Below are 20426 nucleotides of genomic sequence, written 5' to 3'. Positions count from 1 at the left end.
TGACTAGTTTGGCTGCATCTACTCATATAATTAAGGATTGCTTGATTAAGGATTGCTTGATATGCTTTGTATCTCAACGTACAGTTAAGATATACAGGAATGATGAATCACATCAGCAGAATAAAGTACTTGCCAGCCAAACAGCCATCAGTCATTGATCTCAAATGATAAACCCAAAGTCAAATAGTAGTTACAAAAAAATCACTTTTAATGCATTTTAAAATCAGTAGCATTACTTCTAGATTATCCAAATATATTCAAATACATATTTTTAAAAAAGAAAAAAAAAAAACACTTGAGGAAACAGAATAATTTGAAACAACTTCTACATCCAGAGGGACTGAATAGTATACAGTCCTTAAGAGTGAAAGTGGATTTATTGAGGAGGACATGGAAGCTCTCACTACAAAAAGGGAGAGGCAAAGAACGTGAATAAGGAGTCATTTTTCACAAGGAGACTAAGAAACAAGAGTGGTGGGAAGGTAAAATTAAAGCAGATGATATGACTCTAGACAAGTACAGTGAAATTGCTGTCAGAATCTCATTTTTAAAGCCAAACTAAGATAGGAAATGTGAAATAGAGCAAGACAGGCAGAAGGCTAGGGCCTACTCAATATTTTCCAAACAAACTTCTCCAGTGGAGGAATTATTTTTTACTCAGTAGGAATATGTTGATTTCTCAACAACTTTTTTTTAGAAAAAACAGTTGACAGAATTAAACTTTGTTGTTGTTGTTTCTGCATTGTAATGTTAAGAAGTTGAAAACCAATCATTGAGGTATCTATTGACCTATCACAATTCATATATATAATTTTTCAAGCAGTTCCATATTTTTTCCCTCTCACTTGGACAGAAAAGTATCAAGGCTTCTTGAGCACTTTCTACAGCATAAAATGCAGCCTCCAACCAGTTTGAGAGGGTCAGTAGCTGTAGGGTGGTGGGGCAAAACTTGGTGGAGAAGGAAAGAAAAGAATAAGAGAAAAAGGTCCTGTTGCAGACAGGCAAGATTTTGCTTTTCCCCACAGGTCAGTGTACAAGGTCCTGTTCCCTGCTCTGCCTGCAGAGTCCTTACCTGCTGCTGAAGAATCTTCTCCATTTACTGCTGTCATCTCTTGTCTTTCTCAAAAGTCTAACATCACAGGACATCCATTCTCAAAGCTAGTTATCTTTTGCATTACATAATAGCTGATCATTTTACTGTTGAGAACTGCATCAGAGAGGTTTTCAAGGTGCCGAAATACTTTGCATAACCTACAAGAAGAAACACAGTAAATGGCATTTTTGTCTCTAGCTGTTTGAGATATACTTTAATTTAGGTGAGAAAGGGGATGTTCACTATGGTGAAGGATGTTAGTGAAGGATGTTCAAAATCCTTCACTAACTTTCTCCTGGTGCCTTTTGGGAGAGAGACTTGGTCCCCCTTCTTCCTGTAGGTGGCAGTTAGTTAAATTCCAGCATCTAATTCAGTGAGCTCCTTCTGGAGGAAGCCTCTGCCATCTCATACAGCAAGTGTAGTTCTGCAGCTCCTTTCACAAACCCTCACAAAGAACATCACTGAGGGCAAGGCAGAGATGAAGACCTTCTGCAGTTGTTTTCAAAAAGTGGAGGAGGGTCCCAACCCCTCTTATCAGACAGCAGCTCAGGGTTAGTGTGTGTGTGCGTGTGTGTGCACACATGAGCACAGGAAAGCTTGTTGGCTGAGAAACTGAAGTAGCTGACTAGAAGAAAAAATTCTCAGTGTTTTTTTTTAATACACAATATCAGTGTTGTCTGTAACTCATACAAGGAAGAACAGAAGCCGCCTCCTCTTCTAGGTCATCTTGTGGTCAGTGCTTTTTCCCTTTCAGAAGGGAATCCTGGAAAGTTACATTGCATCAGACTTTTCTATCTTTAAATAACTTATGCTTGGTTTTGGTACCAGTTGCTGCAGTAACCTCTCCCGTGTTCAGCAGTTCTACTGCCTTTGCCAATTAGCAACTGTTTTGCCTCTCCCCTGTGCAGTAAGCCAGGCTGATTGCTACGTGTCCTTGTGGCTGCCGACTGCAACGAGTGAAAGGTCCCGCACTAAAACCGTGAGAAACTCTGACAATCCAGTGTGGAACGAAACCTTCTACTTCAGAATCCAGAGTCAGGTCAAGGTAAGGAGCCAAAGTAGTCTGCTTGAAGCAGCCTGAAGATTTTGTGTATGTATCTCCTGAACTGTGCTCAGGAACTGTTTAAGAGACAGCACACAATAAAGGACTGCTCAAAGCATTTAACAGCAGAGATGACAGAGTTCCTGAGTCTGTTCAATGGTGCTATGTAGGAGGGCCAGAAAGCGAGTTCAGTTTTGAAGTTTTAGAGAAACAAGAGATTCTTACAAGTCAGTGCCAGATGGATATAGAATCTGGGAGTTACCCAAGCTATTGTGTAGGTATAGCCAATGTATTTCATTACAGCAATTAAAATGAACTAGACAAGAATTAATATGCAGTTCAAGTATGCTTTTTTGAAGGGGGATGATGTTTAATTTCTCAACTTTTCTTCTCAAGCTCATCCTCAGCAATACTTTTTGCCTGGAGTAATGATGTCCAGCCTGAGAAACTATAACGAATTCTTCTTCCTCTTTTTCCAGAACGTGCTGGAGCTCACGGTGTATGATGAGGATTTTGCTACTCCAGATGACCATCTCCTCTGTGCACTCTTTGATACTGCTAAACTTCCACTTGACAGAACAGTGATCCTGTACTTCAAGCCTAGCCCAGATGTGAGAGCAACTAATCAACTAAAGCAACTGAGAAAGCAGTGGAGAGTTACAGAACAGTTTCAAAATCTTTCTGAACCTGCCATGGATTACTTATCCCAATAATGAGTGCATTAATTGCCATTCAAATTATAACCTCAAAAATGTGGTTAAAAAATTTGAATTTGAGAGTCTGAACTCTTCTTTGCAATATTTTATAAATTATTAAAGACCATAGGACTGGAACAGTGCAGTAGGTAGGGGAGGGATCTAATTTTGAGCTACCTCTGAGCAACACCAAGGCCATACAGCTGTTGCAGGGTGAATAATCTGCATTTTTTTTTCCACCATGTAATTCATAACCTGAGTAATTCCCATAATTCATAAATCCCTGCCCTTTTGTTTGTGTCTACTTTCACCCCAAAAGGCAAAAATTAATTTGCCCCGTGCGTATACCACTATGAATGGATGACGATTCATTCTGTTTCTCGATTTCCCATCTATAAAATGGGAAAAAATAATCTTGATTCCCTTTGAGATCTAAGGATGATGAGATCAGCAAAATATCTCATATACAACTTCTTGCTACCAGGGACAAATTCTGGTATCCAAACTAGGTCATTCACAATCAGCTTATACACATCAACACTTCCTTACTTGGGGTTGCATAACAGGAATTCTGAATCACTCACTGTTCTCTGTTTATTATGGTAAAGTAATGGGTGTAAAGTATGTTTAATTTCCAAGATAATAGCCAATACAGTAAGTCATGGCAGGACAGTGCTAGGAATAGTTGGAAGAAAAGGGTGGAATTCAGAAAATAAAGGAAGTTGCAAATTGTTTTTTTTGCAGCAGCAGCTTCATACTAAGAAGTATAGGTTGTTTTGATGGTATTGTTAAGTCAGATGGAGATGAGGAAGGAATCATTTAATCATCTGGCTGAATTGTTGATTCAGACCACCCAGTCTAAAGTATTTATCACAGGCTACTCATAGCAACCAATAACTTCAATATTGCCTATCAGGGACTTGGGTTTAGACTAGGGACAAAGCATTATGTAGCTACTTCATTTAATATCTTCTTCTTGCTTTCAGGCCAAGGAGGAACTAGAAGTTGAATTCAAATTGGAGGTTGCGTAAGTGAGAAAGAGATTATTTTAAAAATGCAAAAAAATCATTAATGATAAAAAAAACCAAACCAGTATTAGAAGTCATGCTTTGGGCATTTCTGTAAAAAAGTTCCGGTCTTCTCCTACATTATTGCTGCAGTCCCCAACACCTGATGGATTAGTTTGTTCTGTGGCAAGGGATTGGAGCTTGATGACTTTTAAGATCCCTTCCAACCCAAACTTTTCTATGATTTATCTACCTGGGGACATTTCAGAAGGCTTTCTGAGTGTGCGAGCATTCCTACCTATCAGTTTTTCCTTGCCTGTTTCAGGTTCTGTATTTGACACAGTTTTAGAGTGAAACGTCCTAGTTAGATTTTCAGTATATCTCCAATTCCTTCAGTTTTCCCTTGCAGTACTCTTTGAATCCTAGTAATTGTGTTTTCTTTCTGCCTAACACAATCACAATGGGATGGGAACTTTTGTAAGGATGTAAGGCTCCTCCAGCATGGTCAGCCTGCCACCATGAATCACCCTTTTTGTCTTTGTGTTGCCACAAGGTAACTAAGGCATGGCAGAAAGAAAGTGACTAGCTAAGGCCAGCACTCATACTATTGGAGAGCCAAGGTCAGAAGTCAAGTTGCTCCATACCATCTCCTGACTTCACACCTCCTTCATTCACTTGAATGATCTGGAAAGCTTTTGGGTTTTTTTCCCATGTAATTGGTACTGGCTGCCCTGTGCCACTTTAAAACAGGCTCCCCAGGGAAGTGGTCACAGCACCCAGCCTGCCAGAGTTCAGGAAGAATTTGGACAATGCTCTCGGGTACATGGTGTGATTCTTGGGGTTCTCCTGTGCAGGGCCAGGAGCTGCACTTGGTGTGGATCCTCATGGGTCCCTTTCAACTCAGAATATTTGCATGCCAGCAGATATATAGAACTGTCTTCCCAACAAGTACATGCTGATGTATCAGTTGAAATACATTTATTTCACATGTTACAGTGGGAAGAATCTGACTGCCTAACAGGAGATTCCATTTTAGATGATCATGAGATTGCGCTGTAAAAAAATAACCATGTTGCGTATTGTTCAGCTTTGGTACAGAGATGAGTCTCCTCAGAGCAGTGCTCTTCCCATGCAAGCAAGGAAAGGAGCTTGTTACATGCTTTCTGGGGTCCCCTCAGGCTGTTTTTTTTTGGTTTTGGTTTTTGTTTTTTTGGTTTTGTTTTTTTTTAAGTGGGAAGAAAGGGCAATATCCTGGGTAAAGATGAGTGGAATTTGTTTAACTTTAAAAAATCCATGTTTTTAATTTTGTTTCCCAGACCTGGTCCTCATGAAACGATTGCTAGCAATGGAGTGCTGGTGGTATGTATCTTCCCCAAGATATTTTCTATAAGTGATTCCTTAATGGAAAGGGAAAGGGAGGGTGAGGGTTAAAGAAGCCAGTCGGCCAGTTCTTTCTCTTTCTTTCCTCTTTCCTATTTAGATACATTCAGAATGGGACATTTTATTTACCTTTTCATTGAAGATAGCCCATTTGTCCTATACTTCTCTATTTCTGGTTTTTCCTATACTTCACCACACCCACACACACACACACACACACACACACACACAGAATTTTTCTCTGGTACTAGTACTTCAAAGAGTGTACTGCTGTCTATCAGAACACAATGATAAAAAGGCTGTGAAGTCACTTATCGATAATCTACCCAGCCCTTTCCTTCCCTTGGAGATGAGCCATGCTCTTTGGGTAAGTTCTGTATGAAATACTGACTTGTCAAAACCACATTGTGTTGAAAAAGAGTGAGCACCATAAAAAAAAAAAAAAAAATTAATCCCCAAAATGCTAAAAGCAATGCTTCTTCAGAAAACCCTTCCTACTACTGACTCTTGATCTCTCAAGTGACATATCTTTATTTATTTCCTAGTTTAACCCTTTGTATTTATACTACTATCATGAAAATGGTCCTGATTTTCTTCCTTTGTATATCCCTCTCACTGTGTTCAATCTTAAGTCATTGTCACACATGCAATTCCTGCAACTCCCTCCAAAGCTTTTCCTTTTCTTTAGTCAGCAGCTAATGGGAAAAAGCCCAGAAACACCAGGGAATTCAGAACTCCAAGTGACTCCAAGCTGAGGGGTCCACAGCTCCCTATAATGAGGATGGGATGTGATGATCTTTCTCACAAAATCCTGCAATATGTCTTTCACAGTGTCGTGAACTTTGCTGCTTGGAAGTTGAAGTGGCAGAGAAGACGAAGCAAAAATCAAGTAAGGTTATTGTTTTGTCATCTATTCACCAGTAGTTGCATGCTTACTTATGAGAAGATGCCCCTTCCGTTTAATGTGTTATTGAAATAAATATTGCTTACAGTATTCAGTGGAGTTAATGTCAGGTAACAGGTATAACACATTAGGTTGTTATAGGCTCTAATGACCTCATCTATATATATATATGTTAACAAGGCCTATTAAGTGCACAATCAAGTTGAAATCCCAGTTCTATATCACAGCAGGAATATTCAGAGTCCCCTTTCTGTCAGAAGAGCATCCACTTTGCTCTTTTCCCTGTAGTGCCAGCACTTTGCCCTGGGCAAAGCTATGCCACCCGCACCCCACTTTTAATCAAGCTAGCACATTTTTCTGCTTAATGATGTTAACATTTGTCATGATCTTTGTTTTGATACTTTAGAGAAAGAGCTTTCCCTGACTGTGAAGGGCTCTTTTGAGGGGACGCAGGATATCGTGCTGGGCCCCAATGGAGTCGTCAGCCCTGCGTGTCCCACCGAGTTCCACTACATCAAGTACGCGGAGCCAACGCTGGATGTCATGCTGCCAAAGAAGAGGCGCTACCACCCTGTATGTTGGAGTGGCCTTTGTGATGGAGGGATTTTAAGTGGCTCTCAAGAAAGTGGGAGGAAGGAGAGAGGGTAAACAGTGCCTGGTTGTGTCCTAAAGCATGTTGTTTTCCCAGTGGTCCTGTAGGTTCAGTACAGAGACTGGCTCCCCAGTTGTGATGCTGAACTCGCTGCCCATGGGAAGGAAGACGACCATTGCAGAGGTAAGCATCCATTCCAGGTGTTGGTAATAAAGGGCCACTCAAATAGAAACCATTCCTCATAAGGTTGTCCCAGATGGCCGCTAAGAGTGTCAGAAATGTTCTGATTTTCTATTGCACTTTGAGAAAACAGGAGCTTTGTTTCTCCAGATGTTTTCTCCACAGTCAGGTTGTCCCTGTATTAATCTCCATTATGTGCCAGTAGTGGAGACAGAGACCTAAAAGGATGTAAAAAAGCACCATACTTGCTCCAGAACATCTCCTCCTGTTTACCCAAAGACTCCCTCTTTGCTTAAGGTCCAAACTGAAAGTTGCTCCTTGGGCACAAAATAGGAAAACATCAATAAACCTGTCCTTAGTCAACCAAATATTTTAGAGGACAATATATTGAAATATGCTGAAAATATTAGTCATAGGGTATGTATTTTAAATAATATAATGAGAATATTGATTTAAAAGAGCCATTAAGACATCCTCTCAGAACAAAGCACATTTTGTAACTCAATATGAAGATTGAAATAATGATTTTTAAGAGAGGATAAAGTGTGGGCAGAAGCAAACGCAGAGTTTGCAGTCTCTTCACTGTGAGACTGTGGCCAGGATGTCAAAGATGTGCTGTGTGCTAGAGCATAAAGAATGGAACACACACAAAAAATGGCAATTCAGGATGCTGCAGGAAGCTTATGAGTCGTACAGGAAATGGGACCTACTGTGTGAGTCTCAGAAACCTCTTATACCAGGCTACTTAATGGTTTCTGCAGCCTGAATGGATTTAGGGAGGGATGTTCCACTAATGATAAGTGAATGCTTTTGGAAATATATGCCAAGATCTCAGACATTTAAGTTTGTGATTGCCAGACCTTGCTGGGTTATAAATCAAGCTCTGACCCCAAGACAGAAAGGAAAATTGAAAATTGAAAATTTAAAAATTACACATTCTTGTTTTCCAGGAGAAAAGATTTGACTTGAATGTGACAGCAAAAACTTGGTAAGAGATTTTCTTTTATTCCTTTATACTTGGTTCATTGATTTTGATATTGTTTTAGCCACATGGAAATTACACGAGCAAGTATTCTTAGTCTGAAAACTAGAATGTGCTTATAATAAAACATAAAATACATACATAAAATATAATACATAATTAGCCTTAGGAAGATTTGGCTTTAATCAGTTGATAAAGCATTAAAATAAACATGTGTTTATTTCAGCATTATCCCTTTCCTTCTGACCACAGAATACTTTCTTTGATCAATGTCAGTCTCTGAAATTCAGAAAAAGAACAAAGCTCACTGACAATGACAAAAAAAAGAATAGTCAGATGTAAACATTTAGTTTAATCAGGAATTAAGAATTATTTCTTGCTTTACTGTCAATATTCAGTGGTGATGAACCTTGTATTCTGTTAAGTTATACTATATATTGAGTAGAAACTAAGATAAAGAAGTTAACTTGTGGTTTGACATCTGTAGACATGCTCCTTAATACTCATCAGTAAACATGGAGATACTTCAGATTATCCATAGCTATATGGAATACACAGAAATGGGCAAACTGGCATTTTTGTGTGTGTGTCTGACTAAGGAAAAGGAAAAGAATAATTTTGAATTCAAACAGAGTTTTCTATCATTCATTTCAAAACAGCAAGTGTTCAATGATAACAGGAAAATCAGTGTTCTTCCACAACAGGATAAAACACCCGCTTATTTATTTTACTTTCAAAGAACTTTAGAAACAGTTTGTTTGGATCTTGATTTACAATAGAAATTGGCTTTTGCAGCTCCACCTAACTTAATTCCCATTGTGTGAATTAATTTACAAATAAGGTTATAATAGTTTATCCAAATTTGATTTTATCCAAATCTGATGATGGAGAAAGCTCATAATTAAATTTCTTTACTAGTTTCATGGAAATTATGGACCCAGTAGAAGAGTTCTGTCACTGGAAGAAAAAGCAAACATCTGGTATTTGACAATGTAGCTCTGACATGACCATGACCATCTTTTGCCTGTTGATGTCTTGTAGGAGCAGGGCAGGAAGAACCAGGAGGGAGATTAGTGAGCAGAAGAGCAAAAATGCCCAGGGAAATAAACTACAATTTATGCAATGATTTATTCAATTTCAAACTAGACTCCAGAAATCTTCCTATGGGGGAAGATGTACCTTACAATTTTTGAGTCAAGGTTGATGTGGAATAGAACTTCCAGCGTTGAGCCCTGAAACAGCCTGTGCACGTGTAGACACAACAGCGAGCAGGGGTGAATCCTGCCCAGTGACCCTTCTCTGCCCATCCAGGGGCTGGATGTCACCGAGGTCTCCAGCAAGCTGGCCGCAGCCATCCTCCCCAGCGGTGCTCACCGCTAGAGGGGAGTGCGTTCCCACTCCAGATGCTCAAAAGGAGACTTTTCATTCACATTGAATATGCCACCCTTGGAAAATGGGGTGTTTTTTTCAGATTTTGAATGAGAAAATAACCTGTGAAATGGGAATCAATACTTTCACTTTTGACCATTTCCATGGATTTTCTAAACTTGTCAATCTTTTAGCTGTAGAATATTTAATTAATTTTGTTTTAATATGTAAATACTGTACATTATTTCTTCCAATTAGCAATAATTAGGAATAATACCACTAGTTAGTCTTACTAATTGACATGAGTTTCATACTTGTAAAAATACTAAAATTATTCTCTCTTGCTCCTGTCATGTTGCATCATCCTGTTTGAGGGGAAGGGTACTGCAGATTATCTTTGATCAATGTCCTAACATTGATATGGGTGTGTTAATATTTAATATATGTGTCTGTTTTTATCTCAGTAATTGTTCATGCCACCAAGACCTGGACATGCGCTTTGGGTTTAACTTATGCTCTGAAGAGATGGCTTTCCTGGGGAAAAGGAAAAGATATGTAGCAAGTGCTCTCAAAAATGTTTTTCACCTACCACATGATCTGCAGGATCAAGAAGTACGTGTATGCTGAGGGGATAGAACTTGAATCTCTAATGCTTTCATGTACTCCTGTAAATGAGTGGTCAGCAAAACAGGCCACACCTATCTGTTGTGCAGGTACCAGCTGGTCCATGTGTCTTAAGTACATTTGCTTCTGTTGCCAAGGTTTGTTAATGAAAACACTAGTAGCAGTCACCATCCTTTATTACTATTAATTTGGAATTTTTCATAGTTGAGGTTTGTTCATTCCTGCCAGGCTGAGCTGTCACTGCCTTGGTTCAGAAATATTGAATACATTCCACAGCAAAGATTTTTTTCCCTTATTCCAGTTTCACTACTTTGTGACAGTTTAGGACAAACATCTTTCAGTGCTTCTTATATCTTCTGTTTATTGCGGTTTTGAAATTCCTTAAAATAATGTAATTTATTTTTAAATAACTTCAAGATACTGAAAAAACCAGCATTGCTGAGAATAACTTAACAGTAGCTGTGAACTGAGTGTATTTCTTCATGGGATTAGCATGCAGATTTTCATACAGAAGTAGTCAATGTGTGAAATAAGAGGGGTGGAGTGATAGATGCATAGATATTACATTGTTGCTTCCACAGAAGGTTTCTTCTTGCTCATCTGTGCTTGTATTTGCCTTAGAGATGGGCAAGAATTCAAGTTTGGGTTAATCTCTGAACCCATGTTTATCCAAAGGGAAGTAAGTGACAGTAGCAGTTGTTGCTGTGTTTTGGAGTCTTTCCTTCTGAAAAGGGACCTGGGCTCTGAGATCAGGACCTGGGCTGATGGTCACCTGTGGTGACAAGACCCCATTGCAGTGTGGGATGCAATGTTGAATGCTGTCAGTATGAATGTTCCATCCTCCCTCTGCCCACCAGGTCCCCGTCGTGGCTATCATCACGACAGGCGGAGGACTGAAGTCAATGACTGGGTTGTATGGCAGCCTCATGGGACTTAAGAAGTTGAATCTCCTGGACTGTATAACGTACATCAGTGGGCTGTCCGGCACCACGTGGTAAGCCAGCTCGAGCAGGAGGCCTCACCAGGCCTTCTGAGGGTCACACTGCTGCAGAGAGTAGCTTCTAAAAGCAGACAAGATCGGGAGATTTTCTTCAAACATCACATAAACAAGTTTCTGAGTAACAGGCCATTACATACTAGCTTGATTTGGTGCATGCTTTTTCTATAAGCAGTTTTTTACTGTGCTTATCAACTCCACATGTGCAGCAGTTAAATGTGCATATGAAAATTACACTTATCAAGATGCTTTCTAGGTAAGTAGTTATTGTGAATGTAACTGTGGATGCCCATAGCATCATGCCTCTTACTTTCTGTACTGAATCCCAGCTATTGTGATCCCATTAGCTTCTGAGACTGGCTCTGATTTCTAGCTGGAAAAAACTGCTGGACAGTGCACACTGACCCCTGCAACCTGCCAGTTTTGTGTTTCCCTGGGCAGTGTTATTCCCTGCTCACAGGACCTACAGCAGCCTAATGTCTGATTGTCCCATGCAGAGGAGGTTGGTAAAATAGAGGTCGGTGCATAGTGATATCATAAGATTAACACTACGTGAATCAAGGCAGGAGACAGCAGCTAATATGAATGAATTTAAGGTTCTGAAAAACAAGCAAAGAAAATTTATCATCATTTTCTGTCTAATTTGTGCGTCACAAATATATCTATGTTCACACCTGGCAGTTTTATCCCTTAAGCTTCTGCCAGTTCTGCTTAAAAAATAAAAAACCAGGTTAAGAACATAAAAACCCCACCTCATTCTTCAGGGTCATTTTTAAAAACAGTCATAGAAACTCTGAAGTGTTCATTCTGCTGGATGGAGCAGCCTAACCACAGTATGTGTGAGCAGAAGGGAATCCCTAAATGTAAACCTCTCTTCTGAAAGCACAAAATTTCCAGTCCTTTTTTGCTCCTTTTAACTTTTGCTGTCTGCATTGTCTTTCTCCAGGACCATGGCCAACTTATACAGAGATGCCTACTGGTCACAGAAGGACTTGGACTCACATATTGGTGAAGCCCAAAAACAAGCAACAAAATGCAAGATGGGCTGTTTCTCTATGGATCGCATGAAGTACTACAACAAGCAGCTTTGCCAGCGGAAAGAAGAGGGATACAGAACATCATTTATAGATCTTTGGGGTCTCATGATTGAGTACTTACTAAACGATGGGGTATGATGGCTATTCCATTTCTTAAAGAACCATGTGTTTTTCTCTTAGTGGATGGAGAGAAAACTAGTCTATTTCAGAGAATGTACCTCAAAGCAGAGGGGAATTCTCTGTGTTAACAAAATAGCACATTGTAGTGGTTTTGGTCCGCCCAGTCATAGATGTGTGCAGAAATAGTTGTCTCCCTCCTCATCTTTTTGTGAATCCATGCACAAAGCCAGGCTGGAGCCTGGGAGCCTGGTCTGTGATGGTTGGTGGGGGTACCTGCAGTACTCTGTGTGATGGAGCTGCCAGGGCATGTCCTGCATGCTAGGGGCGGAGCTGCCCGGCTCCTCCTGCACTGGGGCCAATGAATTCACCATGTGCTCCTCTCATGTAACACTTTTTTCTTCAAAACCAGAAAGACCCCCACAAGCTGTCAGATCAGCAAGAAGCACTGTGTGATGGCCAGAACCCACTGCCCATCTATGTGTCAGTCTGTGTCCGGGACAATTACAGCACCAATGATTTCAAAGGTAAGGATCTTGTTTCAGATTCTCTGAGTCTAAAATTGGCAGCTGAATTCCTGTCATCACTCTTCTCTTCTTGGTAGCACTTGGAGAAAAACAATCCTGATGTGTTAGTTGCTTTATGGAGAAATAACCATTGCCTCCATACCTTAAAATTTTAATACAAGGGTTTTGGGCAGCTGCATTTCCCTGTCTCAACATACACAGTAGCAATTTTGCCAGAAAGGCCATTTTGAGAAATATTGGAATTATGCAATAATTGCTTTTTCTCAATGGCCAGTTATTGTTTCAGTATGAAGAATGACCACATAGTTATGGCAGAGTTTAAGAAGGCTCCCAGTGGAATCTGTTGCTTTCCTCACTGTTTTGTTTGTTTATGTTTTTTTCCTATGGAAGATCAGAAGGAGGAGAAGGGGAAGAGAAAAATTCATATCAAATTTTTATTGTTGAGGCAAGATAATGAGCCATTTCTAAAATGAAAACAGAATTACAGTCCATGACATTTCTGCCCCAGTTTTCACTCACACTGCAGTTATATCAGACAATTGCAATTCACTTGGACAGGATATCCAAGAAAGTCCAGAACTAGTTCTGTTTCCATTAGTACCACAGAGAGAGAATATAATTGGTCTCTCACAGAAAAATAATTTCTGAGGAGCTGAGTACCCATCTTTGTGCATAAACCATTACTTAGGGAAGATAAATTAACTGTATTGGTGAAGTACTGGTCACCTGGACATGGTGTACAGAAGGGCAGAGCAAAACTACCTAGGTGCTGGAAAACCCTGGACTGTTGTGTGCACACAGGGTGTGGAAGGCCTGGAGCCTTGCCATGCCCCCAGTGTACCACTTGTGCCACCAGCAGCACCATGACCGGCACAACTGCTCCTGCCTCCTCATTGCCACTGTGCCCAAGCTCAGATGCCTCCCTGGAGATCTGCGATTAAGAGTGAGGCTTTGCAAAGGCAACATATTAAACATAACTCAGACCAATGTATGCCCAAGCTTCCTCTCTCCCCACACCTGTCTGGAACCCTCTAAATGTCCTGTTGTGGCTGTATTGCAGAGTGGGTGGAGTTCACTCCCTACGAGGTGGGACTGCTGAAGTACGGCGCGTTTGTTCGCACGGAGCATTTTGGAAGCGAGTTCTTCATGGGCCGCATGTTGAAAAAGCTCCCCGAATCCCGCATCTGCTACCTTCAAGGTGATGTATAGTGCTGTGCTGGCACAGAGGTACTTTGGAGGTGTGCAGTGCTGTTAACCAGCGGGTAGATAGTTCTGTCCTAACATACTGATCACTGCCTGCTGGGAAATGGGAGTGGTAGTTTATCCAAAAGAATACAGTAAAAAAAAACCCGCATATTTTTTCAGTTTCTTGTCACTGTCTTGGTAGATGAATTGTCTGTGTCTTAGAGATGGAATAGATGAAGATCCCTAATTCTTTCATTGTAAGTAATAGCTCTCACTTCTTTGGTTATTCTTCTGATTCCTCTCTGAATGCACTCCAGCCTGAGTCCAGTTGTGATAGTCAGATTCAAATTTACAATGACTGGTGATATAGTAGCATTCTGTTTTGTCAACAAAGCCAGCAGTTCCCCTGTTGCAAGGCAGAGAGGGGTAATCCTGGATGGAGAAAAGAGTGCACAGTGGAGCTGGAGCCCACTGTATGTGTGAGCCTTTACAAACTGTGGTGTGAGATCTTGTCTTACAAACAAACATCTGAAAAGCCAGTTCATCCCCTTGTGAAACAATTCAGGGTGTTTGAAAGAGTTACTGATCAGAGTAAGTGCAGAAAAAGATAAGCTGGAGAAAGGAAGATGCGGATGGAAATGATGTGTTTGTGGTGTACGAGTTAACTGAATTCTTTGGTTTGCCTCTTGAGCAAGTGTGTCTTATTTTCTCCATTACTTGCCTCACATTCTTTGCTGTCTTTACCATGTGAAAGGGCCATCTAGTAGGTTAGGCACAAAGTTGATGGTAGCATGAAGTGAATCAATGATATAGAAAGTTAAGCGGAATTTAACAGCATAAAAGTTTAGAAATATTTGCGTTAAGCCCATTAAAAAATTGAGCCAGGAGGTCAAAATAGAAGGAAAAGGGCATTTTCTTGTTAAAATATGTCCTTGTGTTCACTAATTCCTTTTACAGGTATGTGGAGCAGTATATTTTCTGTGAACCTTTTACAAATATGGGGACTGTCCCACAGTTCAGAGGACTTCTGGAAGAGATGGACACAAGACAGAATAGATGAAGTTGGTGAGAAATTACTAAGCCTTTCATTTATGGTTATTTATTTTACTGTGTGGTTTTTGGCATCATCTTGTCAACTTTGCTGAAGTTGACGTCATAGGATCTTGCTAAGAGATAGTGACTTCCCCTCACACTGAATAGAGTAAGAGGAAGAGGGTAATCAGGGAAAAGTTGCTGTAATTACATTTACTAAAGCTCTACTGGTTCCTTTAGAGGAAGTTTTAGAGGGGTCAGACATTTCTCAGGAAGTGTTCTGGCATTACAGCTCTCACTTAGCCATACAGAAGCAAGAACCAACAGCAGAGAATATGGTACTTTTCACTGCCTATGAGGAGAATAAACCTTAATATCAACTGGTTAATCAATGTTTCCTGGAGTTTTGTTTCATTACTCAGTACAGTAATTACTGCATTGTATTCATACTGACACAAAGATAAATGAGGCCCAGAGGGTATTTTCTGAAGCAATACAGAAACTGTGATTTTATTGCTAAATCACTTGATATGATAGTAACTATAATTACAGACATCCTGAAAATTCAGAAATACAATGTGCAATTGTGGAAACCACCAAGTCTCTCCTGCTCCAGTACCTGGGCTGGCAAAGCACATCGTCATTTCTAGAAACCATGCCTTGTGCCATATTTCTGCTTTTCACCCATATGCCATCTACCCACCCCCTAAACTACCCATAGTTTCTGAATATGAATGTATGCCCCAGGTTTTCCTGGGGTGCTCTCCCTCTGCTGATTAAGCGTATGCTCATGTAGCCATGAGTGATTATTGGGTTGCAGCTGTCACTGTTGCAATAGACCCCGTGGTTGCTGTTGTTGCCCATCTGACTGAGCAGCAGGGTATTCATCAGCCCCATTTTCTGCATGCTTGCATCTGTTTCATGTTATCTCCCTATGACGATATTTAAGTTCTGACAGAAGATTTTCTGAATTGTCTAATTTCCTTAAGGTGTCCTTTTTCCATGACTAAAGATTGCTTCTGATGAACTGTCTTTAACTCAAAGCTTAAGACCATCAGCAGAGCTTTGTCCAGCAGCCATTCCTTTTCCTCAGAAGAGTGTGTGTGTGTTTAGGGAATCGTCCCAGAAGAGCCCCTGAGAACTCCTTTGTGCCAGGGCAGCCAGAAAGGAACACAAGTTACCAAGCAGTTCACCAGTTTTTCTCCCCTGATCTAGATGAAGACCCGGTGCTGCCCACAAGACCCCACGAGCTGAGGACTCGCATGTACACCCCCCCTGGCCCCCTGTCCAGCGCCCTTCGCGGAGCACTGACCGACCGCTTCTCCGTGGCCCAGCACCACAATTTCCTGAAGGGCTACCAGCTGCATAACAACTACATGGATAATGAGCACTTCTGTCGGTGGAAAGGTGATGGCAACTAATATTTAACTGGCATCCTTTTCAGGAGTTTTGGGGTGGGGAATTTAGGAAAGAAGCCTGTCAGACTTGGCAGGGGATAAAAATCCTCCCCAGAGAACTTTTGTTTTCTGAATAGAGAGAAGACACTAAGACTTCAGTGTTGTCAGGTACTGAAGAGTTAATGTTTGTATTCATTTGCTTCAGCTGAGACCTCTGCAGTCCAGACTGAGAAGGTAGACTTGAAGCTGACAGAACCAAATTTAAAGTGGCAGAGAGCAGAGTGAACATAGGAGAAAGCTTAATTTGGCAAGATTATACTTCTAACTTCAGATGCAACTGAAATATCCAAGAAAATATTGCCTATAAGAGAAAACTGGAAATGAATGGGGCTTTCTAGGCTGAAGAAGAGGGGTCTGAGTGGGAAGCATAAGTCCAAATGTATAAAGGATTGAAAATACTTTGTTCTCCAAAACAGTGACAGATAGAAGATGAAACAATGACTGAAAGGAAGCAAGGCAGATTTAACTTAATTATTAGATGACGCTTATTGGCACTAATAGGTGTGCCATGTTAATGCAGTACATTGCCTGGAAACTCAACACTGATTTTTCAGAACAGGAACTTAGGTGTTTTGCAGTCCTTCTTATCCTTGTTTGATGATCTAGTAGTGTGGCAATTAAATTAAACCAGGCCTCTGGAATGGTCAGTTGTACCTTACACTTCTTTTTCCAGTCAAAATACCCACAGATCTATTCTTATTCAAAAAATATTTTCCTTTTAGACACTGTGTTAGACTCACGTCCCAACCAGCTGATGCAAAATCCTGATCAGCTGGGCATGATAGATGCTGGATTTTTCATCAATACCAGCAGTGCACCACTTTTAAGGCCACAGAGGGAAGTGGATGTCATCATCTATCTAAGTTATACTACTGGATCGCATACATCGGTGAGGGTGTTCTTGTTACCATGTGTTGTGTCTCCTTTTACTTATAAATGCTCAGCTTGTAGCATCCAGAACTGCTGGTTTTATCAGCTGTTTGTTTATAACACCTGCATTCCCCTATATTTTTCACTGTAGTGATTAATACTGTTCCTATTTCTTCCTGCCATTCCTGGACTGTTTCTTGCTGGTTTATGAACATGTTGAATTATTCAAGGGGGTGTCAGCATGGTCTTTTCTAGAATAATGGGAGGAGCCTCTTCTGCTTTATACTGAATCAAGCAGGCTTCCAGACTGCACAGGAATGTTCATAAAGATGAGGAAGTTATTTCTTCTGACTTAAGTTAGAATATAAAAAGGGTTGATTGAATATTAACAGCAGATCCTTTCTGGGCTGACAAATAAGACACTACAAGTAAAATTCAGTGATGAGCATCTTCCTGCAGAAAACCCATTTTGTGGAGATAAATACTAATTAGCTGTCTATAGGAGCTGGCAGAAAAAAAAGTTTGGATCTTTTTATGTTTTAGATCTTTTTATGTTTTTATGTTTTATCTTTTTATCTTTTAGAAACTGAGGTTAATTGAAAACTCACGGTTAAGCACTTTGGCCTTCCTAAGTAGAATTACATTTTGAGAATGAGAACAGCTGTGCTACTGCTAGTAGTCTGTATGTTGGATGAGACGGATATAATGAAGTTTTGAATCAGCCTCATTCATTGTCTATAGAACTTGTAAAAAAAGGCTCCTACAATTTTAAGTACTTCAGTAGAAACCTTTTTCTGCTTTATAGTGTTCACTATTAGATGGTGCAGAGTAAATAATATAGTGCATATTAGTACATGATATTTTATTAAACATTTCAGGGAAAAGATACAGCATAGCCTAATACTTCAGATTTTCTAAATTAACACTATACCATAATGGCTGCACAGGCAGACATATAATTGCACATTCAAACTTAACTTTCTTATCTCCTGGCTTCCAAGCACATAAGATACCTTAAACATTTTCTTGCTGGGATTTCCTTCTCTAGTTAATTCTATGCAATGTATTAACACGGGTTCTTTCCTTTGCTAAAACTAATGCTTTACCCTAAACTTCTGCAAATTGCTTCAATTTTTTTTTAAAAAAGCAGTGTCCTGGGTGAATTATTTAATTCTGAAATTGTGTTTACAGCTTGTGATTAGCAATGTGGTCACTTTGTGTGGTAATTATATATAGAGTAACCTTTGATAAGACAGAACTCGCCCTATGGATCTGAGTCACTAAACCTTAATAGTAGATGACAATTTGGGGCCTTTAGACAATGAAATTGATTTCCAGTGCTGACCATTTTTGTGATCCTCCAGTCTCTAGATAAGGCGTGTAAATACTACTCAGAGCAGAAAATCCCATTCCCAACAATTTCTTTGACTGATGAAGATAAGAAAAACCTGAAGGAGTGCTACGTCTTCCAAGATTCAGATTTGCCAGGATGTCCGATTGTGATTTTTCTTCCCCTTGTGAATGATACCTTCCGAGAGTACAAAGCACCCGGTAAGTTACAAGTAGTAGCAAAGCATTAAACAAAAGGCACCACTGCTTCCCTGACTCAGACAGAGACTTCTTTGCTGCTGGCTGTCTTTGCTCACTGGGTCCGTGGGGGAGCACTTCAGCTAATTAAACTTGTTTTCCCCATCCCTGCCAAAGCTATTATATTCACTCATTGTCGCCTTAAGAGAACCAGCACACCCCATGTCTTCTGGATGGTGTCTACCTTCACCTCTCTCCCATTTGTTACTTGAAGTGGTCCTACCCAACTACAGAAGTTTTTTTCCTGTGAAAAGTATAGCTCTCTCAGATTATTTCCCACTGCATATATTGTCTATTGTTCAGGATGTAATTCTACACTTGAGGAGCCATAGTGTTACATATGAGGGGTGGGGGAGAAAGAACCTGGCTTTCAGGCTGAACTCCAGTAACGTTAAGATCAGTGTGTCTGATTTTGGTACAGCATCAGCCCAGGGACCATTTTACTGACTGTGCTGTGTTCAGGCCCTGTCACTCCTTTTCTGCCAGGTCATATGCTTTGTACTTCTCTTCTTTACTGCAGGTTACTAGGATGCATTTGCTCTGCTCCTTGGTAGCAAAGCCCAAAATGCTGCTGTTTTGGAATTTGTGTGACACAAAAGTCAGAAAGGCAGAGATGGATCCTGGTGGCCGGCGCCTTGGACATTATTCAGCATTGCAGGAACTCTTAGTTTCTGCATGTTTCTATTGCTCCTTTCTCACTTAAATTCTCTTCTCTTACTAGCAATTAATCTTCCTCGACTGAGATTCATAGAAATCCCAGCTGCCCAGGGATCTTAGAAATCCCAGCTGCAATGCATGGACAGTGGCTTTTGAAGTGCCCTTTTAGGCTGACATCCTTGCCTGATCCATGGCTTTAATGAGACAGATGTGTCTGAGTAACCTGAAGATGAACATGGTGATGCCATCCCTCACTTCTCCCTTGTGTCCTCCTTACTTCAGACTCACAATGTTCTCTTGACTAGGGTGGTGATATATGACCTGCATTGTTTGCATTTAAACCCTATGAATTTTCTTCAGGGGAAAAGTCTTGCTCTTTGACACCGATTAAGATAAACATCATGTCACAGTAACAACAACTCTTTCTCTTAGGTGTCAAGCGCTGTTGCTCAGAGATGGAGGAAGGCCAGATGGATTTGACCAGCTCCTGTTCCCCCTACTGCATGTTCTCGGTCAGATACACCGATGAGAACTACCGCAAGCTGCTGAATCTCAGCGAGTACAACATCCTCAACAACTCTCAGATGATTATGCAGGCCTTGCAGACAGCGATGCAAAGGAGAAGGCAGATGTGCTGATTGCCTGTCCAACTGCCCTTAACTTCTCAGAGGAGTTTTTCATGCTCTAGGACCCAGAAGGGACCTAGCTTTTTCAAACACTGGCTGTTCTGCACTACAGAAACCACCCCAGCTGGTGCAGTGGTTTGCTGGGGTTTGTCCATTCCCAAGAAATGGTCTCTATAAGCAAAGACATTGTGTGGGAAATTTTTACTTACGTTTTGTTCCATAAATTCAGGTTGTCTGTAGAACACTCTTTGCCTAAAATACTTGTTAGATATTTTTAAATAGTGTGATTTTAAGCCTAACTTATTATAATATATGACATAAAGGAAAATAATTTTTTATCGCCACAGTGCTACAGTTATATAACACAGCCAACACACCTACAGGCCGTAAGAAGGAGTAGAAACTTCTGCTCCCACAATTCTGCTCTGTGGAACACAAGGTACCATCAGCCCTGGAAAACAAAGAGA

At 40.5% G+C, this 20426-nt stretch overlaps 1 protein-coding gene across 1 annotated transcript in view; it reads left to right on the top strand.

Annotated features, from left to right (window-relative positions):
* The window catches only part of LOC119701948, a 52178-nt gene that overhangs the window by 11777 nt on the left and 19975 nt on the right, over nucleotides 1-20426 (top strand). Inside the window, exons 4-21 of the mRNA XM_038139267.1 lie at nucleotides 2002-2138; nucleotides 2615-2746; nucleotides 3817-3857; nucleotides 5154-5196; nucleotides 6049-6106; nucleotides 6528-6694; nucleotides 6810-6896; nucleotides 7844-7881; nucleotides 9708-9855; nucleotides 10725-10861; nucleotides 11811-12033; nucleotides 12431-12545; nucleotides 13606-13743; nucleotides 14688-14795; nucleotides 15978-16169; nucleotides 16942-17108; nucleotides 18454-18640; nucleotides 19766-19964. Of these exons, the coding sequence (XP_037995195.1) occupies nucleotides 2002-2138; nucleotides 2615-2746; nucleotides 3817-3857; nucleotides 5154-5196; nucleotides 6049-6106; nucleotides 6528-6694; nucleotides 6810-6896; nucleotides 7844-7881; nucleotides 9708-9855; nucleotides 10725-10861; nucleotides 11811-12033; nucleotides 12431-12545; nucleotides 13606-13743; nucleotides 14688-14795; nucleotides 15978-16169; nucleotides 16942-17108; nucleotides 18454-18640; nucleotides 19766-19964 (2317 nt within the window). The remainder of the gene's footprint in view (nucleotides 1-2001; nucleotides 2139-2614; nucleotides 2747-3816; nucleotides 3858-5153; nucleotides 5197-6048; nucleotides 6107-6527; nucleotides 6695-6809; nucleotides 6897-7843; nucleotides 7882-9707; nucleotides 9856-10724; nucleotides 10862-11810; nucleotides 12034-12430; nucleotides 12546-13605; nucleotides 13744-14687; nucleotides 14796-15977; nucleotides 16170-16941; nucleotides 17109-18453; nucleotides 18641-19765; nucleotides 19965-20426) is intronic.

The sequence above is a fragment of the Motacilla alba genome, chromosome 5, assembly GCF_015832195.1.
Source record: "Motacilla alba alba isolate MOTALB_02 chromosome 5, Motacilla_alba_V1.0_pri, whole genome shotgun sequence".
Classification (NCBI taxonomy): domain Eukaryota; kingdom Metazoa; phylum Chordata; class Aves; order Passeriformes; family Motacillidae; genus Motacilla; species Motacilla alba.
Note: the sequence above shows the minus strand (reverse complement) of the source record. Positions and strands in the feature narration are given on the sequence as shown.